Below are 19,356 nucleotides of genomic sequence, written 5' to 3' on the forward strand. Positions count from 1 at the left end.
TAGAATTTCTCCTCCAAAGAAATTCTAGCCGCCGCGGCCGGGATCGAACCCGCGTCTTTTGGGTCAGCAGCCGAGCACCATAACCGCTGAGCCACCGCGGCGGCCTTAGTCGAAATCAAAGGGAAGAAATGGGCTTGGGCAGGGCATGTAATGCGAAGGCAATATAACCGCTGGTCCTTAAGGGTAACGGAGTGGATTCCAAGAGAAGGCAAAGGTAGCAGGGGACGGCAGAAAGTTAGGTGGGCGGATGAGATTAAGAAGTTTGCAGGGGATACGGTGGCCGCAACTGGCAAAGGCCAGGGTTAATTGGAGAGACATGGGAGAGGCCTTTGCCCTGCAGTGGGCGTAGTCAGGCTAATGATGATGACGATGATGATGATATTACAATAAATTACCAACTAGCCCCGCAAGAAGTTCTAATTTACAAATTTGGGCGGCCCGGGCTGCTGGGCCTTCTTGGGTGCGGGCTTGGGTGCCGGAGCCTGCTTGAATCCGGCCTTGAGCATCGGGGCTTTTTTGGGTCCCGCGGCGTCTGCTTCTGCTTTGGGGTGGGTGGGCGTCCCGGCTTGATGACCTTGCGGTACTTGCCCGCGCAGCCAGCCACCCCGGTGGGATGGCTGCCTCCGCAGACGAGGCAACACGGGGAGCACTGATGTTCAGCTGGGCCGTCGTCAGGAGCAGCAGAAACCTGATTCCCGCAGCGTTCACAGCGTCCAGGCGGCGGCCGCGGGCAGGCATCGGCCCGATGCCCCACCGTGCCACGAAGGAGGCAGGCAGGAATCACGCTTACCATAGCGATGATGCCTTTCTTTTGCTTCTGCCGTGCCCACGGCCCCTGAGCGTAGTGCTTTTGGCGATTTACCATTGTTTCGTGGACTTGCTTTGTTCTTGTGGTGACGTCGAACTTAATCCTGGACCTGGCACTGAAACTATGTTTACACAAATTCTAGCTGAACTGAATGTCCTAAAGCAAACCACGCAGTCAGTACACCAACAACTTGGCGAAACAAATAACAGGATAGCTGCTATCGAAGGAAAACTGGACGGATTGACTTCTACTGTTACATCTTATTCACAGAGAGTCGACGAAATGCAAAAAACTGTGAAAACTTTGCTTCGTAAGGTTGACGACTTAGAAAACAGAAGCAGGAGAAATAATCTAATTGTCTACGGTGTGCCAGAAAATAATGACGAGCAGCACCAGGACCTAGAGGCAATTGTGTCTGAAAAAATTCTCAACGACATACTGAAGGTGCCTAATGTAGCTATCGAGCGAATTCACAGACTTGGAAGACCTGCTGAAAAGAAATGCCGCCCACTAATCTTTAAACTGTTGAACGGAAGGGACAAGAGAAGGATCCTTCAAAATTGCAGCAAGCTAAAAAACACGAAATACGTGATCTCGGAAGACTTTTCGCCACGGGTTCAGTCAATACGTAAGAAGCTTTGGGACAGTGCCCAACAGCAAAAAGCAAATGGTGCGAAAATCGGGCTCTTTTTTGACAAGATAAAGATCAACGGAAAACTGTTCCGATGGGATGAAACTCTCGAGGAAAGAGTGCCCGTAAATGATCCCTGGCCAGTCTGCTCGGACGCTCGCAAGTATCACAGACATGCGCAGACTGTGAAGTTACCCAGCCAATGCCTCAAAGTCCGCCCCACTGCGGTCCCTTTTTCTTTGTTGAACATTAATGCCAGAAGCATATGGAATAAATGCGATGACTTAGAAGGTCTTCTTATCACACACAACGCAGACATCACAATCATAACCGAGACTTGGTTGAACGAAGCTATTCCTGATTCAGAAGTAATACCCAACACTCATGAGATAGTACGGCACGACCGCAGCAGAAGGGGAGGGGGCGTAGCCATAGCTATAAAAAAGGGACTAGATTACACAGTTATTCCTCATAACACAGGCATCGAAATGGTTTGGATATTGCTTCGGTTTAACAATTTGAACATTTTTATTGGTTCTGTGTATAGACCCCCGGATGCAGACGTCTCGGTTCTAGAACGACTGCACGAATTTTTGTTAGAACATGCTAAAAAATATGCTTATGTAATGATGTGTGGTGACTTTAATTTACCAAAAATCAACTGGGAACTTCTGCGTACTGTAGCTTCATGTCAAAATTCTGATCTTTTGCTTGATATCGCCTTTGCATTTAATTTAAAGCAGGTCGTGCAGGGGCCGACACGTACTGCATCAGGTTCAAGCTCCCTTCTAGACCTTGTGTTTGTTACCGATACTATTGAAAAACTTGGCTTCTCCGTTGAAATCATACCAGGCATTTCTGATCACAAAGCTGTACTCTTCAAAAGTAACATGATGCGACCGCCTGTCCGTGAGTTAAGAAAACCATTTCTTGACTTCAACAATGCCCTAGACGAAAGTATCTTAGATTTATTGGAACAAGACTACGATGAATTCGTTGAGAAACACGCGGCTGGTCTCATGAAAGTTAATGACCTATGGGTGCACTTCAAGTCTATTGTACACAAATGTATCACAAGATACGTACCGACTAAACTTAGAAAAATGAATCGCAGTAGTCCCTGGATTACTCACGAACTGCTCCAGCTCAAGCGTCGTATCAAGCGTCTACTACAGTCACTTCGCACAGAGTTGCGCATGAAAATTAAACAGTCTAAGTACACTTTTTTTAACGTTAAAATGCATAACTTTCTCACCGCAGACCCACACAAATTTTGGATACACTTAACAAAGAAGAAGGATACAGTTAGTAAAATTCGTTTGAATAACAGAGAAAGTAAGGATCCTTACGACATTGCATCAGCTTTCAATAATTACTTTTCTTCAGTGTTTTCTACTGACAGTAGGCAGGAGCCTGAATTTCGATCCACGTGCCTTATCTTACCAGACCTACAAATATCTGTCGAAGGAGTTTTTGCAGCTCTACTCAATTTAGACAAAAAGAAGTCTCCTGGGCCCGATGGCATTCCAAATGCGTTTCTCTCCCGCTACGCAGAATGGTGCGCGAAATATCTTGTCATCATTTACAATGAAAGTCTTTTAAATTCAGAAGTTCCGGCTGACTGGAAGACTGCAAAGGTCATCCCTATCCACAAATCGGGTGACAAACTTTGTGTAAACAACTACAGGCCAGTTTCACTCCTGTGTACCTCGGGTAAGGTTATGGAGCATTTCATTTTCAAGCACTTGATTTCTTTTCTAGAAAGCAGTAACTTCTTTTCTAGTAACCAGCGTGGGTTTCGGCGTGGTCTGTCCACCGTAACACAACTAATTCACACAACCAATGAACTTTTGGCATGCATTGATCAGGGTGGGCAAGTAGATGCAATATTTCTCGACTTTGCGAAGGCCTTTGATCGCGTTTCGCACCGTAATCTAATAATAAAACTCAAACATCTATTACAAAATCAGCGTCTTGTTCAATGGCTCGATTCCTACCTCTCTGAACGGCACCAGTACGACCAGATCTCAGGTTCCAATTCTATGCCAGCTCCAGTTCTCTCAGGAGTACCCCAGGGCTCCGTTCTCGGTCCACTATTGTTCCTTATTTACTTAAACGACTTAAACTTCGACTCCCCTGTACGGTGCCGTTTTTTCGCTGACGACTGCGTTGTATATCTGCCTATTCAAAATGCGGAGGATCACCACGTGCTGAATGACTACCTTTCAGAGGTCTCAAGGTGGTGCCTAGTCTGGCAAATGTCACTAAACACGTCTAAGTGCTCAAAAATGACATTTACGCGTAAAAAGTGCGCTCTTAATTACACATACACAATTAACGGTGCAGCTGTCTCCCCCGTAAACGAATACAAATACTTGGGGGTTGTATTCAATAGTAACTTGAGTTGGAGTTCGCACATCGGGCATATAGTCTCAAAGGCGTCCAACAGGCTTTGGCTGTTAAGAAATCGTCTAAGGCACTGCACATCTAAAACTAAATTAGCAGCTTACACTGCACTCGTACGGCCATTACTGGAATACGCAGATGTGGTTTGGGATCCGCACACCCAAGTAGATGTACAGCGCAGTGAAGGCGTTCAAAGGAAGGCGCTTAGATTTATCTACAACGCATATGGAAGGCATGTTTCGGTTACTAATCTATTGAGGCAATCTGAACTGCAGACACTTCAATTTCGTCGCAAGTTGCACCGTCTAAAAATGTTGCATGGGATTGTTAATAACTTACCAAACATTCATTTTGAGACCTACATGGCATACAACACTTCAAGACCAACGCGCAATAAACACAATTTGACAATCATGGTGCCACGGTGCCGAACGAAAGCGTATCAGTTTTCTTTTTTTCCAAGAACGATATTGGAATGGAACGGGCTTCCGTGTGACGTGGTCCGTTTGACAGATCAGAAGTCTTTTTTATCTGCTGTCATATCGTCATTTTAAGCGCAGTGTATTCATTCATGCTCTTTTGTTTGCTTTCTTTTGTATGTTTGCGTAACCGAGTGCATTTAACCTTGCTCTTTGTCTTTCTATAAAACCCTGTGTGTTAGCTTTTGCTTCTTTATTCGCATTTTTACTTGCTTTGTTTTGTCGCGATGTACGATGTACCCTTGTACCACTCCTGCCTTGGCCACAAAATGGAGGCTGGCAGTATTGAATAAAATAAAATAATAAATAAAATAAGCGGACGGGGAGACGCTCGTAACTTTAGAGCACGGTCCGCGGCACCCTTGTCCCCAAAAAGATGATCGCAGCAATCTGGGTTTTTCCCAGTTTGCGCACAGATAACACGTCGGGGTCCTCGCTGGGTTTTTGCTTCACAGTTTCAGATGTCTCGTCCGGGGAGACGGTAATGATGCCCTTGTAGAAGTCCCCGGAGAGCTTAGGGTGGCCCCGGAATAGTATCTTGCGGCCTCCTACAGGCAGCATGATGTCCCGGAGCAGCTTCTCCGCAGCTTCAACAGATTGTAATGTGCACACAAGAACGTTTTGATCCCACACGGGTCATACTGCAAGTCCCACATTTGCCTCCATGGCCAGGATTCTGGTTCATGCGTCCCTAGTTCCCAAATCCGCCACCACGCGCCGCATGAAGTTGAGCTCCTCCTTCTCCTCGTACATTCCTCCTTCCTGGTTTGGGAGAGAGATGCCTTGTGGGCAATTCCTCTGCGCGGGGGCGCACAGGCAGTCACTCGAGGCAGGACTTCGTACAAACGGTTTATTCTCACATCAGGGGGGCCGGTCGTCGTCGTGGCAGCTGGGTCAGGTGGTCCTTTCGGCAGGGCTGGTCCAGGAGCAAGAGACCGCGAGCCTCTCCGGTCTCGCCTTATAAAGGCTTTCTCCTCGCCTCTCTCCCCCCGCCCCACCACTCGGGAAGAAGGGTTCCAGACTACCCGCGGTGAGCGGCGCGGGATTTGACTTGCCCGCGAGCAGACCCTACATCTCCCCCCCCCTCAAACGTCCGTCCCGGGGTCCGCCAGTAGGCGTTCGACGACCTCCGGGTCCGGGTCCATAGAGTCGTCGCAGGGGGGAGGGGTGCTCGCCGGGGGGCCGCTCACCGCTGGCTGGACGGGCTCCTCACGAGCCGCCTGGGGGAGCGAGGCGCCTGGCTCCGCTGGGGGCCCTGCCGGCAGCGCCCTCCAAAGCTCCTCGGCCGCCGGGGACAGCAGGTCTGGGCGGCTGGACTGGAGGATGCGGAGGGCCGCCTCCTCCGGGCGCCCCTCTGCAGTGGCGCAGCGGGGGAAGGCGCTGCAGCCGCCAAGCGCTTTTCCGCCGCGAAGGGGCTGCGCCTGGTCCCGCCACCTGGACCGCGCGCAGTACGAGATGGCCGCTCCGTTGGCGACCGTGGTCCAGGTGGCCACGTGCCGCAGGACCCTGGGCCGCTTGGGTTGCGGCTGCTCGGCGGCCGAAGCGCCGGCTGGGTGCTGAGGGGGGCCCTGCGCCTGGTCGTCACTGGCCCTCTTGCGTTGGCCTGCACCACTGGGAGGTGCTCTCCAGTGGTTAGGCATGTGGTTTGGCGGGCGGTGGGGGCCACCGCGGCCGTGGAACCTGCGCCACTCGCGCGGCTCCTGCCGCCAGCCGGGTGGCGCGCCTTGATGGCGGCCACCGTTCGACGGTGGTCTGCCTTGCCTTCTGGAGTCCGAGCCACGGGCGTCGGTCCGCTGGAGCTTCCTAGAAGACATACTGAGAGGGCGAGAGCACTGCGAGTGATAATTGATCGAGAGACACGGGTGCTACCTGGTCCTCAGGTTGTAGCGTCGGTTGCAAACCGCACCGCTACCTGCTCGTCCTCCCGGGGGTGAGATCGCCGCATCGCGCTGATTTTCCACCGCTTCGCAGCCATCGTCCTTGCGAAGGTGGAAAGCCTTCAAATCAGCGACATGCACCGGACCGGCGGTTTCGCCGTTTGTCAACAACCGCAACTGGTAGGTGAGCGGCGTAGTCCGTGCCGTAACTTCGTACGGCCCAGCCCACTTGTGCGCTAGCGACGCGGCGAAACCGCGCGCTGCGTTACTAAGTGGGTGCGTTCTCTTGAGTACTAGGTCGCCCGTGTTGAAAACGACGTGACGGCGACCTTTGTTGTACTGATCCGCCTGCTCCATGCGCGCCACATCGAGGTTTTCGCGGGCTGCTCGCTGCGCTGCCTCCAGGCGCTCCCGGAGCCTTGCCGCGTACTGCGAAAGCGGAGGGGGCGCAGGCCCCGCCGCGTCGAGTAGGGCATTCTCTAGCGGAAAAGCGATCTCTCTCCCAAAATTCAAGTAAGCGGGTGTAATACCCACTGACCTGTTCACGGTTGTCCTTGTAGCGAACGCCAGTTCGGACAGCCGCGCGTCCCAATCTCTGTGCTGCTCGGTCGTCGCGACCAGCATGCTCTTCAGATTTCGATTCACCCGCTCGGTTATGTTGCTCTGAGCGTGGTAGGGACTCGTTCTCCTGTGGCGGATTTGAAGCGCCCGACAGGAGTCTACAAAGACTTTGCTTGTGAAATACGAAGCATTGTCTGTAATCAGGTCGGAAGGGAAACCGAAACGAGTGAAAGTCTCCAACAGTTTTTCCCAAATTCGTTCCGACACAAGCTTCCTAAGGGGGAAAACCTCAACCCACTTGGAATAGTGGTCCGTTATTACCAGGATGAATTGGTTTCCGCGCGCGGACCGAGGGAGGGGTCCCATGATATCGCACGCGACCACTTGCCACGGGTAGTTGCTAACTACCGCCTTCATCATGCCAGCGGGCTTGCCCGCCCGAGGCTTGGCTACCTGGCATACCGGGCAGGTACGGGCGTATCCCAGCACATCCTTTCTCATGCCTGGCCAGGTCGCGACACGGCATAACTTGTCGTAAGTCTTACTGCCGCTGCCATGGCCTGCCAGCGCTGAGTCATGGAAGTACTGCAGGAACCGTTTCCGCAACCTTCTCGGGACCACGACTCGGAAAGGGGATGCTATCGCCGCTTCCTCGTCAAGTTGGGGAATATAGCGGAGCAGCAAGCCATCATCGCCCAGCAGATACGCGTCGTACTTGCCCTCAGCGTTCCCGGTGCAAGCTGCGCTGCTCGCAAGCTCCTTCAGCACCCGCTGGCAAAGACCGTCTGCTTTCTGGGCCTCGATCAGCTCTTCTCTACTGACCGCTACTCCCCAAGACAGATTTCTTTCTGCCTCGCTCCTAGGCAGGCGAGCGGTCGCCGCCACGAGCTGCTGTGTTTCCCTTCCGTCACAGCACCGTGCGGGACCTTTGTCCGTCTCCTCTCTCTCCAAACAGGGCGCGACACTCCCGTCCGCCCTCTCTTCCTCTCCAACAGCGGTGACGCCGCTTTTTACAAAGCTGGGCTGCGCCTCTGAAGCGCTTCCGCCAGCATTCCATGGTGCGCGCGATAAAGCATCGGCCACCTTGTTCAAGCTGCCCCGGCGGTACTCGATGGCGTACGCGTAACGTTGCAACGTCAGCGCCCATCTCGCGAGTCTGCCTGCGGGGTTCTTTAGCCTCTTTAACCAAGACAATGCCTGATGATCTGTCTGCACGGTGAAGACCGCTCCGTCTAGGTACATGTCGAACTTGGACAATGCGAACATGATCGCCAGGCATTCCTTTTCGGTCACGGAGTAATTCCGCTCCGCCGATGTGAGCGTGCGACTAGCGAACGCGACAGGGCGCAGTTTGCCCTCGTGTTCCTGCAACAAAACAGCTCCAACACCGTAGTCACTAGCGTCTGTCTGCAAGACAAACTGCTTGTTCAGGTCGGGAAGGCGCAGACTAGCGGTATTCGCTATCGCGCGAGCCAAGGCAACAAATGCTTCACTCTGTTCCCTGCCCCAGACCCACTTCGAGCCTTTACGCAACAGCAGGTTCAGCGGCCTTGCAAGCTCCGAACAGCGCGGGATGAATTGCCTGTAGAACGCAACCATCCCCAAAAACCTCTGCAAGCTTTTCACATCCATGGGGCAGGGGTAGTTCAGAATTGCCTGCAGTTTGTCATCATTCGGTCTCAGTGTGCCATCATCCACGACAAAGCCCAAGAGGTTCACTCTCTTCGATGCCAACTGCACTTTCTTTGGATTTATGGTTAGACCGGCACGTCTCATTCTATCGAGAACGGAATTCAGGTGAATGAGGTGCTCCTCAAACGATTGTGAGAATATCACAACGTCGTCGAGGTACGCCATGGCGTAGTTGAACCTTGCATCGCCCAGCACGATGTCCATCAGTCGCATGAACGTGCTCGGGGCGTTAGACAAACCAAACGGGAGTCGAGTAAATTCGAAGAGCCCGCGGTGGCAGGTGAATGCGGTTTTCTCAATGTCACCTTCGGCCACCTCAATCTGCAGGTACCCTCTGCTTGCATCTAGGACTGTGAAGAACCTCGCGTTCCCTAACGCGTACATCACAGCCTCGATCGACTGAAAAGGGTACGCAACCGTAGGCGTCAGTGAGTTGAGCTTACGATAATCAACACACAGCCTGACCGATCCATCTTTCTTCGGCGCTAGAACCACTGGGGACGCCCAGGGACTTTGTGAGGGTCTCACCGCACCGGTGTCAATCATCTCGTCTAGGGCACAGTCGAGAAGCTGCCTCTTATGCGCACTTAACGGCCTCGGGTTACACCTGAAAGGGCGCGTATCACCCGTCTGAATCTCGTGCTGAAGCAGGTCGGTTCTGCCCGGTTTCTCCGTGAAGCAATCCGAAAACGGGAGTAAAGTTTCCGCGAGCCTTCGGCGCTGACTACTGGGTCCTGAGAAAGACGCAATAATCGCTTCTAACGGGCCACCGTTTCTCAGCGTCTCGAGGGAGCTCACCTGCCTTTCTGTCGCACAGGTGTGGACAACCACCTTTTGTGCAGGACAGCCGGGCAAGGATGCGCTTTCGAAGGGAATGAGGGGGGCGAGCTGGCTGTAACGATAGCCATTCTCCCCCATGTCGAGCACAATGCCTTCGCTCGAGAGAAAATCCCTTCCCAGAATTACTGGTATCGACAAGCCAGGCAGATAGACGAAGCGATGTCTCCGCTTTCTGCCGTCAAAACGCATCGTAAGACGCACTGCTCCCTTTGCCTTTGCCGCCCCAGCTGCTAAGCTTAACGGGGTTTCGGCCGGTCTGACACGGATGTTACCTATCCGGCAGGCCTCGTACACCTCGTCACCGACCAGTGACAGCGTTGAGCCCGTGTCTACGAGTGCGGAGTAGCATCGACCCGCTAACTGCACTAGCATAAAAGGGCTTGAGCGCGGAACGACTCCCTGAGTTCTACAGGCGAGCGGGACAAAGGCCTCCCCGTCGCCGGCGCGGGAGTTCTTTTCCTGACTAGCGCCTTGACAACCATGAAATTCTCCCGCTGACGGTGAAAGGCCGCTGCCACCAGACATCACCGCCAGCGCCTGGCGTTTCCCTGCATACGCCTAGCTTGGCATTCGCGTGCCACGTGGCCGGGCTGGTTGCAATTCCAGCAAAGCCGGTCATTCACCCGCCGCGTAGACGGAGGACCCCTCGTTCCACGAAGCGGTTGGGGACGGCTCTCCCCTTTCTCCGCGCATTCCTGACGCTCGCTCCGCGCGTGGCCTGTGAGACCGGCACGACGCCGCTGCTCGAATGCGTACGGGTCAAGCGCACGAGGGACAACAGGGGGTTCCGCCTGATTTTCCACGGCCATTACCTCGGCGCGCCGAGCCCTCAACTCGCATTCTCGGCCTCCATCCCATGCGCATCCCGGTTCTAGTGATTCGGCCGGCCTGGGGGGCGGCCGGTAGCGCAGTTCGGCGAGTAAATCCGCCTGCACGGTCTTGGCCTCGTGCGCTAGGGCCTCGAGGTTTGTAAAACTGCGGCCCCGCAGATACGGCTTGAAGCGTGGATGGCACTGCCTGATCACACGCGCAACCTGATCTCGGTCGGTTGCCGTCGGGTCTGCCCTCTTGTACAGCTCTTGCATTGCGCGTACGTACTCGAGGAGGCTTTCCTCTGGGTGTTGGGTGCGCAACGCGAGCTCATCCAGCATCCGGCGCTCATAATCAGGCGGCAAGAACTCGGCGCGGAAACGGTCTTTGAAGTCCGCCAGCGACTGGAAAGTCGGCTGGCAGCGCCTCCATCGCGCCGCGCTCTCGACGAGTGCTACAGGCAGGACCTGCCCTAGCATTACGTCATCTGGGGCGCCCAGAGCCGTCTGGTAGTCCTCGAGTTGTTGCAAAAACTCGTGGACTGATTTCGCGTCCGTGTACCCGGAAAAGGAGGGGACCTCCATATTTATCCGCGGGCGCGATGCTGTCGCCGATGCTACCGATGCTGCGGCCTGGTTGGCGCCAGCCACCGAACCGAGCTGACGGGCTAATGCGGCAAACATCTCAGTCACCTGCTCCATTACGGCCGCCGCGTCGACCGACTCACTACCGGCCGCCCCGCCATCCAAAGCCGTGGCTAAAACATCCTTTCTGGGAGGCATAGTTCGCGCTAACTGTCCGGCCGCACCGGCTAACTGCTCATGGCAACAAGAACATTCACACACACAACAATCTATCTACAAACACGCGGAAATACACAACAGAAAACGCCCGAAAACTACATAAATAACACAAGACCCCTAACAAATTTACAAGACTACAAAAGTCGCTACCCCGCGAACATTCCGCCTGACCCGCTCCTTAACCCTATCGGTCCGGCGTGGCCCTGAACAAAGAGGGCCTGCCACGAGTCTGGCTGCACGTCCCAAAATCGGCAGAGAAATCGTCCACAAGGTGTTAATTAAAGCCGCACGTTGGGCGCCATTATTTGTGGGCAATTCCTCTGCGCGGGGACGCACAGGCAGTCACTCGAGGCAGGACTTCGTACAAACGTTTATTCTCACATGTCAGGGGGGCCGGTCGTCGTCGTGGCAGCTGGGTCAGGTGGTCCTTTCGGCAGGGCTGGTCCAGGAGCAAGAGACCGCGAGCCTCTCCGGTCTCGCCTTATAAAGGCTTTCTCCTCGCCTCTCTCCCCCCGCCCCACCACTCGGGAAGAAGGGTTCCAGACTACCCGCGGTGAGCGGCGCGGGATTTGACTTGCCCGCGAGCAGACCCTACAGCCTTCACCTTCCACCATTGTCCACTCAGTGTGTACTCCCCTCTAGTGAACCCAGCTTTCCGGGGCCCCGGCTGAGATTCCCTTTATTCTTTTGTCAGCCAGTGTGTTCAAGGCGCGCTGACTGTGTGGCTCCCCTACTCGCTCCCTTCTTTGCTGGGGTGAAAGAAAAGAAGCCGGACCGTGGCTAGTGCGGTGTACGCACGCCGTCTTCGTCGAAAAATTGCGGGCGGTTTAACACTGCTAACTACGAAATATTTTTCGAAAGCAAGTTTTTGCATGTGGACACCAACGCCGCGTACCTGCAGTGTTTCCTTTCCTTTCGTGACTTGGGCACAGAAGGAAGTTGTTGAAGACGACGAGGCGCGAAGCACAGCGTGAGAGTGTGTTTGCAGTTTAGCACGAGGCGGTGATCGGCATAATGCTCTCGTGTACAGGCCAGCGAGACTGATCTGTTTGCACCGCCATGGGTTGCAAACTCAGTCGCGGCAATATTTCTTTTGTGTGATTGTTCATTTGTTTACATAACTACGTTACAGCGCTGCTATGTCGCTGCGGATGCTATGTTGCAGTTGCTATGTTCTTGGCACAAACTTACATTTATAGCAAGATCTTGCTCGGGATTTACACACCGGAACAGTGCTTTCGTACTAATAATGCAAGTCTGCATACGGGACAAGAAATACCCAAAAGTTCGAAATGGCGTTCAGAACTTCGAGACAAGGAGAATTCCAAAGCGGCTGATAAAGACAAGCTTGTTGCTGCGATAACCAGACAGTGGCGCCTTAAAAGCCCGGCAGATGCTCTCATTAACACCATCGACAACTTCTCCAAAGTATGAAGAACAAGGTAAATGAGCACACACATTCTGAGAGAAAGTGTATCACTAAAAATTAAGAGCCTGTACAGCCGTGAGGTGAACAGTGCATCAAACGAAAAATGGAATCTAAGAAACTTAAGAACCACGCAAACAGATTGCTTTGAGTCGTGGGAAATTGAGATAGTCTAAACGCCCAGTTTTGTCCTAATTGCGTTCAGCACATGTTCTACATACTACGAATGATTTTTTTTATTTACGAAATTATTTTTATATCAGTTATTTGGATTTTTCTGCGAGGAAGTAATTTCTGCAGATCACTGTCATATCGACTAATCAGAAACACATGTCGTAAGCTTAAAGCCCAGATACAGTGGAACACCTCAATGTACATGAAGTAGTGCGGAGGCAGGCACGTAGGCAGGAATTTTTTTCGAGAGTGGCCCGGGGCAAATTTCGAGCTAACGGGAAGGGGGGGGGGGGGCTTCGATAGGTGCCTTGTGGGCTGTTAAAATATAACACTCCCCTGCCGCACCACCTAAAGTACAACGAGCTTGCCTCAAGACGCAGAGGAAGGACTGATTACCTATAGCAGGACAGATGTTACCACATGCTATACCCGCCACGCAAAACTTATTGAACAAACTAGCGGCCGCATAAGCATTTGAAAACACGGAATTGCGGATTTGTTTTCACTTTTTTTTTTCTTTTTGCTCGAAGAGGGTCATATGGGTCCGTCAGTGTAGGCTGATCTCGTATGGTGACCGGATACATGCAGCAGGACATGCGGCTAATTTACGGTATTTCACATCTACGCATAACCTCAGTCACCATGTTCTTATCATTTTCCGAAACGGAGAAAAACAATATTCATCACGCCCGTTTCCTGCATTCGTGCAGTATTATGGAGATAGCTCTACCGAAACGTATATCCATTTTCATGAGATTTGCCGTCGCATATATGATATAGTTTGATGCGCCGGGGATGCTCCGAATGGCAGCGCCGGCTTGACCAGGACCTAAGGTAGCCTTCAGCTCGACGGTGCCTCGTGGCACGAGCACTACGATAATGACTTCTTTTCCGACACGGGGCGTGTACTGCGGCCGCCACCGGGGCTGTTTGGCTTGTTGCACAGCTGCGCGCAGAGCGCAGCGACCACCCGTTGCTGGCCGGAGTCCACTTTGGCGTCCCTGGAGGCCTTCGTCTTCTTCCGTCCGCGCCATAAGCGAACCGCTAATCATTCCAACAGTTCACCGCCTGTGTCTTGGCCACTCCCCCGTAGTGGGTATGTGCCATTCTACTTCAGGCCAACCAACCAACCAATATTCTTCCTCGCTTGGAAGAGGTTCCTCAGTTTGCGCAGTTTCCATGTTTACGATCCTTAGGGAGGTGGGATCGTAGCCGGTGACTTGGCCTGAGACCGCCATAGCCGGGGAATCCCCGAACGCGGCCGGCGCAGCCTTGCCACCGTTAGGCGGGGCGAAGTCTTCAAGGCGCTGAAAATTGCCCAAAATTTTGCGCACCTTGGCAAATGTGGTGTCCACGGATGCCGCCTGCACGGGCGCGCGCGGCTGCACTTTCCGACAAGGCAACAATAATTAGTGGTGGATAGCTAGGGGGATTGGGAGGGGTTGCAGATTTCAGAGGGGTGGTGGGCTGTAGGGGGCTCGTGATGGTGTCGAACCCTGTCGTGAGGGATTTAATGTTGGCTGCCATTGTAGCGCAGCTCTACGAGGCGGCCGATCTTAGGAGCGAGTCGGAGTAGGGTTTCCTCAAATTTGGATATCCGCGCATTGGAGGCCTCGAATTTGGCGTCGATGTCTGCTGAGGAAGAGGGGGGGGGGGGGAGCTTGTACGTTTTGTACGCTTATGTTGGTGGTCGGTATCCATGTTTGGACCACTGTGCGGTCCGGTGTGCGGGGTCCGTATCCCGTATGCAATTTTGGTATATTCGATAGGCTAGGAAGGGAGTTTACACTTGTTCGACGTTCCGACAGGCCCCTCGGGAGTCGGTGATTATGTATTTTGAATTGGAATGTGAGGCCGCGAGAGCGATCGCGACCTCTTCTGCTTGTCTTGCACTGCGGGCTCTGAAAGTTAGGCCGTTAACTGTGTTGCTGTTGTGAGCTACCGCGGCCGTGTACCATCCCCCGTGGTGAGGCCCGGAGGCGTCCACGTAGTATACACCTGTTTTGTTGCCATAATATCGGGCTAGCGCTTCCGCTCGTGCCAGGCGCCGACCATTATGGTCTTCATGTGACATGTTTGCTGGAAGAGGCCGCACGTGGAGAGCACGTCTCCACAGTTCCGGGATGCGAAACCTGTCTTCCATTGGATAGGTGTGTTGGATATGGAGTCGAGCAAGAAGGCGGCGACCCGACTCCGTTAGCGACAAGCGCGTGTACTGGTTTGTAAGGTGCGCCTCCCGGAGCTCCCGGAAAGTATTCACCACCCCAAGAGCCATAAGCCGGCTGTTTGAAGTAGTGATGGGGAGGTCAAGGGCACGTTTAACAATTTTGCGAAGGACGACCTCAAGGGCGTCCTCCTCTTGTTTCCGTAGGTGGAGATAAGGAGTCGAATAGAGAATTCGACTAGTTACGAAGGCGTTTGCCAGCCGCAAGGCATCCTTACTTCGTAACCCTCCGCGTTTGTTGGAAACCCGGCGGACCATGTGGCCCACCTGGTCCCCCACCTTACGGAGTTTGGCCAATGTAGTGTCTGGCCGCCTGTGTTTGTGGATGTAGAGTCCGAGTACCCGTATCTCATCACTTTCGCGTATGGGACCACTCTCAAGAGAGAGAGATATTTTAGTTGTGCACTTCTGTGAGGGGCGGAGGTGCACAAATTCCGATTTTTGAGGGGAACATTGAAGACCGCAGCGGCGGGCGTAGCGGTCTACTATCGTCGCCGCTGTTTGCAGGCTGGTTTCAATGTCTCCTGTGCTGCCCTGCGTGGCCCACAGAGTGATGTCATCGGCGTACAGGGCATGCTGCACGCCGGCGACACCACTCAGCTGGGCCGGCAGGTGCATCATGGCCAGATTGAAGAGCAGCGGGGAAAGTACCGCGCCTTGAGGGGTTCCCCGCGTGCCGAGTAGGTAAGGACCATGGTCTCTATCTTGAATTCGAATGTAGGATTGACGATCCATTAAAAATTGGCTTATGTATTGGAATGTGTTGAGGCCACAGTCGGTGTGACTTAGGTTAGTGAGTATGATCTCATGTGTTACATTATCAAATGCCCCTTTAAGATCCAAGGCGAGTACTACCCGGTCATTATGGGGGCATTCGAGGGGGTCAAGGACTTCCCGATTGAGTTGCAGGAGGACATCCTGTGCGGATCTGTGTGGGCGGAATCCGAACATGGTGCTCGCAGACTTGTTTGTGTTCAAGATATTTAGATAACCGATCCCGCACCATCGTTTCCATTAGTTTGCCCACGCATGAGGTGAGAGAGATGGGGCGGAGGTTATCTGTGTCAACAGGTTTGCCAGCTTTAGCAATAAAAGTGACCAAAGCCGTTTTCCATTCGATTGGCAGGGGGGTGTCCCCGCGCCAAATCGCATTGACGTATTCCAGGAGGGACTGGTATGCCAGGTCGGGCAGGTTCGTCAAAAGCTTGACGGTGACCTTATCCCGTCCTGGCGCAGTGCCCCGTTTCATTTTGGCGAGAGCCGCCCGCAGATCATGGAGCTGGAAAGGTTGATCCAGCTCCGTGTTCTCTCTGCCTGCATAAGAGTACGCAGATCCACGAAGGTCTTGGGCTGTACACAGATACTGGTCCCGAAGTTTCTGTGCCAGTTGAGTCGTGTTGCCAGGAAAAGCGGGCAGGGCTCGCTGCAAATGTTTTTGTGTTTCGGTTCGTGTTTGGGTTGGGTCGATTAGGGCTCGAAAAAGACGCCACGTGTTTCGGCTGGACATTTGTCGCGCGGCCGTGTTGCATCTATCTACCCAGTTGGAGTCGGCGAGTTGGGCCGCGTACTCTGCCGCTTTCTGGGTAAGCTCGGCAATTCGAGCTTTAAGCTTTCTATTGTGTTTCTGGCGTCGCCAACGGCGGACGAGGCTGCGACGGGCTTCCCAGAGGTGTAGAAGGTGGTTATCCACGGTTATCCAGGACAGAGAAGGGTTCCTGTCTACAGGCGCCGCAGACAGGAACCCTTCTCTGTCCTGCCATAGCAAAACACTTCGATCCGAACACATATGGGCGCTGCCCGCACTGTGGAGAGATCTGCGGTATCTTTCACATGGTGTGGGCATGTACTCAGAATCCTCACCTTCCCCCTTCCCCCACCCCCACCCGAGAGGCATGGGAGACTGCTCTCCTCAACTGCTCCACGCTGGAGTCCCAAAGGGCTCTGGTCAAGCGGGCGCGAGACGGGGCCTCGTCGTGCGGTGTCCCGGACTAAGGATACCGACCATGCAGCAGGGTTTTTTAGCCCTCAAGCTCTCTTTGAATAAAAGTTTTTCACCACCACCACCACCCACGAGTCGCTCAGCGGAAACGCCCAGGCGCACACTCTCGCCCGAGATATCAGCTGCCGAGCAGAGTGTATGATCAGCCTCCCTGTTTCCTCTGACACTAATATCTCACGCGCTTCTGTACTCACCACTTACACGGACATACTACAGCACTACCGGCTCGAAATATGTCTCTATCCTTCCGCACACCGTGATCTCTGGAGCCCAAAGAAGTAAGTGAGAGTTGGAAGAGGGTGCAGTAGAAAGAAGAATGTGTAACGCCTGGCAAGAGATACGGCCAGCATCGTAGTTGCGGATAGCCTGTTGAGAATCACTGATGATGTTCACTGGGTTCATTGGCGTTGGCGTTGACAACGCTGTAAAGTCCGTTGATTTTGTCGGAAGAAAAGGCGCACAACTGGCTCCCTGGGTCAATGAACACCTCAGTCTCGCTTTCATGTAGGTGACATTGTTGTCCACCTGCAAAAACTGCCTTGGTGTGGTTTAGTGTTGGTACTTTTAACGTCTAAAAGTGACTCAAGCTATAAGGGACACCATGAGGGTGAAGGACTCCGGCGATTTCGACCATCTGGGGTTCTTTAACGTGCACTAACCTCGCACAGTACACAGACCTCTAAACTTTAAATTGTTTCTCTTGGAGAGGAAATGGCGCAGTATCTGTTTCACATATCTCATTGGACACCTGAACCGCGCCGTAAGAGAAGGAATAAAGGAGGAGATGAAAGGAAGGAAGAGGTACCGTAGTGGAGGCCTGCGAAAAAAAACATGGCAGTGGCTTAGCTCGGCTATGCCTGGATATACGTCGCGAAAGCGATCGCAACGACGAGGCAAGCGATGTGACGTCATACCAAATGGCGGCTCCGCGGCGAGGAGCGCGGTGTGACGTCATGCCAGATGGCGCGGCGAGCGTGCGGCGTCCGCCAGCTGCGGCGGTTGCTAGGCAACAGCTCAAGGTCGGTCTCTGTGCCTCCTCGGAGTACCGCCACAGCGAAATCGCAAGTTCGTGGCCAATGTAGCTTTCGCTACAATAATTTCGACCACCTGGGGATCGTTAACATGCACTGGCATCGCATAGCACACGGGTGCCTCGCGTTTCGCCTGCATCGAAACTCTGCCGCCGCGGTCTGGTTCGGGCCCGGGTACTCCGGCTCAGTAACGAATTTCAAATTGAAAATTGGTTTTGAGTAAAGGAAATGACACAGTAACTGTTTTAGATTTCTCGGTGTGCTTCCATCTAAATTCGACCGCAGCGGCCAAGATCGAGCCCGCGTCTTTTAGCTCAGCAGCCTTGCACCTTAACCACTGAGCCACCGCGGAACCCCCCCCCACCCCCCCCCCCCCAAAAAAAAAAGTGGAAATTGGTTTTTGTAAATTGGTTTTTGAGGAAAGGAAATGGCGCAGTATACGTCTCACATACCTCGGTGGACACTCGAACCGCGCCGTAAGGGAATGGAGGAAGGTGGGAGTGAAAGAAGAAAGAGAGAAAGAGGTGCCATAGTGGAGGCCTCCGGAATAATTTCGACCGCCTGGGGATCTTTAACGTGCACTGACATCGCACAGTGCATGGGCGCCTTTTGCGTTCCACCTCCATCGAAACGCGGCAGCCGCGGTCGGGTTCGAACCCGGGTACTCCGGCTCAGGAGACGAGCACCTTAACCACTGTGCCACCGCGGCTGCTTTCGCTCAATATTCCGTGCTTAGCAATGCTAACCAAGCAGCAATTTTTTCTTCTCTCTCTCTCCAAGGTTAACGCTGTTCCCTCTACAGCATCTCTTTCTTCTCTCACCCGCTCCTTCATTCCTTCCCTAACGGTGTGGTTGAGGTGTCCACTGAAAGTAAGAGTGCCAGCCCCTTTCCTCATAACTCATTTCCCAATTTCAGCATCCAGTAATTCTGAGCCACTATTATGACTTCTCTTTCTCGGCATGCACCTTACTGGTAGACAATTTTGTGAGTTTACGCAGTCGGCGAAATAAAGCTTAAATAGACGCAAATTAATTTCAGTACGGCGGCATCAATTCGATTTTCAGAAATGATTGCAGGCCGAACCAGTGTATCCAGGTCTGAACGAAAATAGCAGCAGGAAGGGATGGAATGACCCTTTGAGTTTCAACTGTAGCAGAATGCGCATTTTATTAAATTAGGTGTAACTTACGCTGCCCACGCGAGGTCACTGATTTGAAGTCTCGTTTTTGTGTTGAAGCTTTTTTTTCGTTAACCTGTTCTGTTTCATGTGGTGTTGGCGTCGTTTTTGTCAATAGTTCTCTTCGCTCTGGCACGCATTGCACCTACGGCGTGGACGGCTGCACCCTCGCGGTCGACTTCTTCCTCGGTGGGATGCGCGTCAGAGCGTTGGTGGTTTACGCGCCAGCCCGCCACTCCGACTCTTCTAGCTTCTTTGATTCGCTAGATTCTTTTATGTTAGATTGTTACCCTTGCTTTCTCGTCGGTGATTTTAACTGTGTTCTGGATCCCGTATGAGACGTTCGCGGTCGAGGCCAGGGGCGACCCTACGCCGGGGCCCGGTCTCTGCGGGATATTTGTATTCAGTTTGGTTTGA

The 19,356-nt window shown here is 53.3% G+C and overlaps 2 protein-coding genes across 2 annotated transcripts in view; both read left to right on the top strand.

Annotated features, from left to right (window-relative positions):
* Window positions 1-16,723, top strand: part of LOC149336756 (uncharacterized) — a 34,610-nt gene extending 17,887 nt beyond the window's left edge. The window contains exon 2 of the mRNA XM_089554228.1: window positions 16,470-16,723. Within this exon, the coding sequence (XP_089410354.1) occupies window positions 16,470-16,723 (254 nt within the window). The remainder of the gene's footprint in view (window positions 1-16,469) is intronic.
* On the top strand, window positions 746-2,015 carry LOC149336758 (uncharacterized). The gene is made up of 2 exons (XM_089553620.1): window positions 746-1,598; window positions 1,987-2,015. The coding sequence occupies exons 1-2, from the start codon at window positions 746-748 to the stop codon at window positions 2,013-2,015; spliced, it is 882 nt and encodes a 293-aa protein (XP_089409746.1).
* Window positions 16,724-19,356: the final 2,633 nt, after the last annotated feature.

This window comes from Amblyomma mixtum, chromosome 7, assembly GCF_055824585.1.
Source record: "Amblyomma mixtum isolate Tamu chromosome 7, ASM5582458v1, whole genome shotgun sequence".
Lineage (NCBI taxonomy): Eukaryota > Metazoa > Arthropoda > Arachnida > Ixodida > Ixodidae > Amblyomma > Amblyomma mixtum.

Coding starts and splice junctions, on each gene's coding strand:
- LOC149336758 (XM_089553620.1), top strand. CDS start 746: ATGCCCCACCGTGCCACGAAGGAGGCAGGCAGGAATCACGCTTACCAT. Junction 1,599..1,986: donor GCCAGTCTGCTCGGACGCTC/GCAAGTATCACA, acceptor TTCTGTGTATAG/ACCCCCGGATGCAGACGTCT.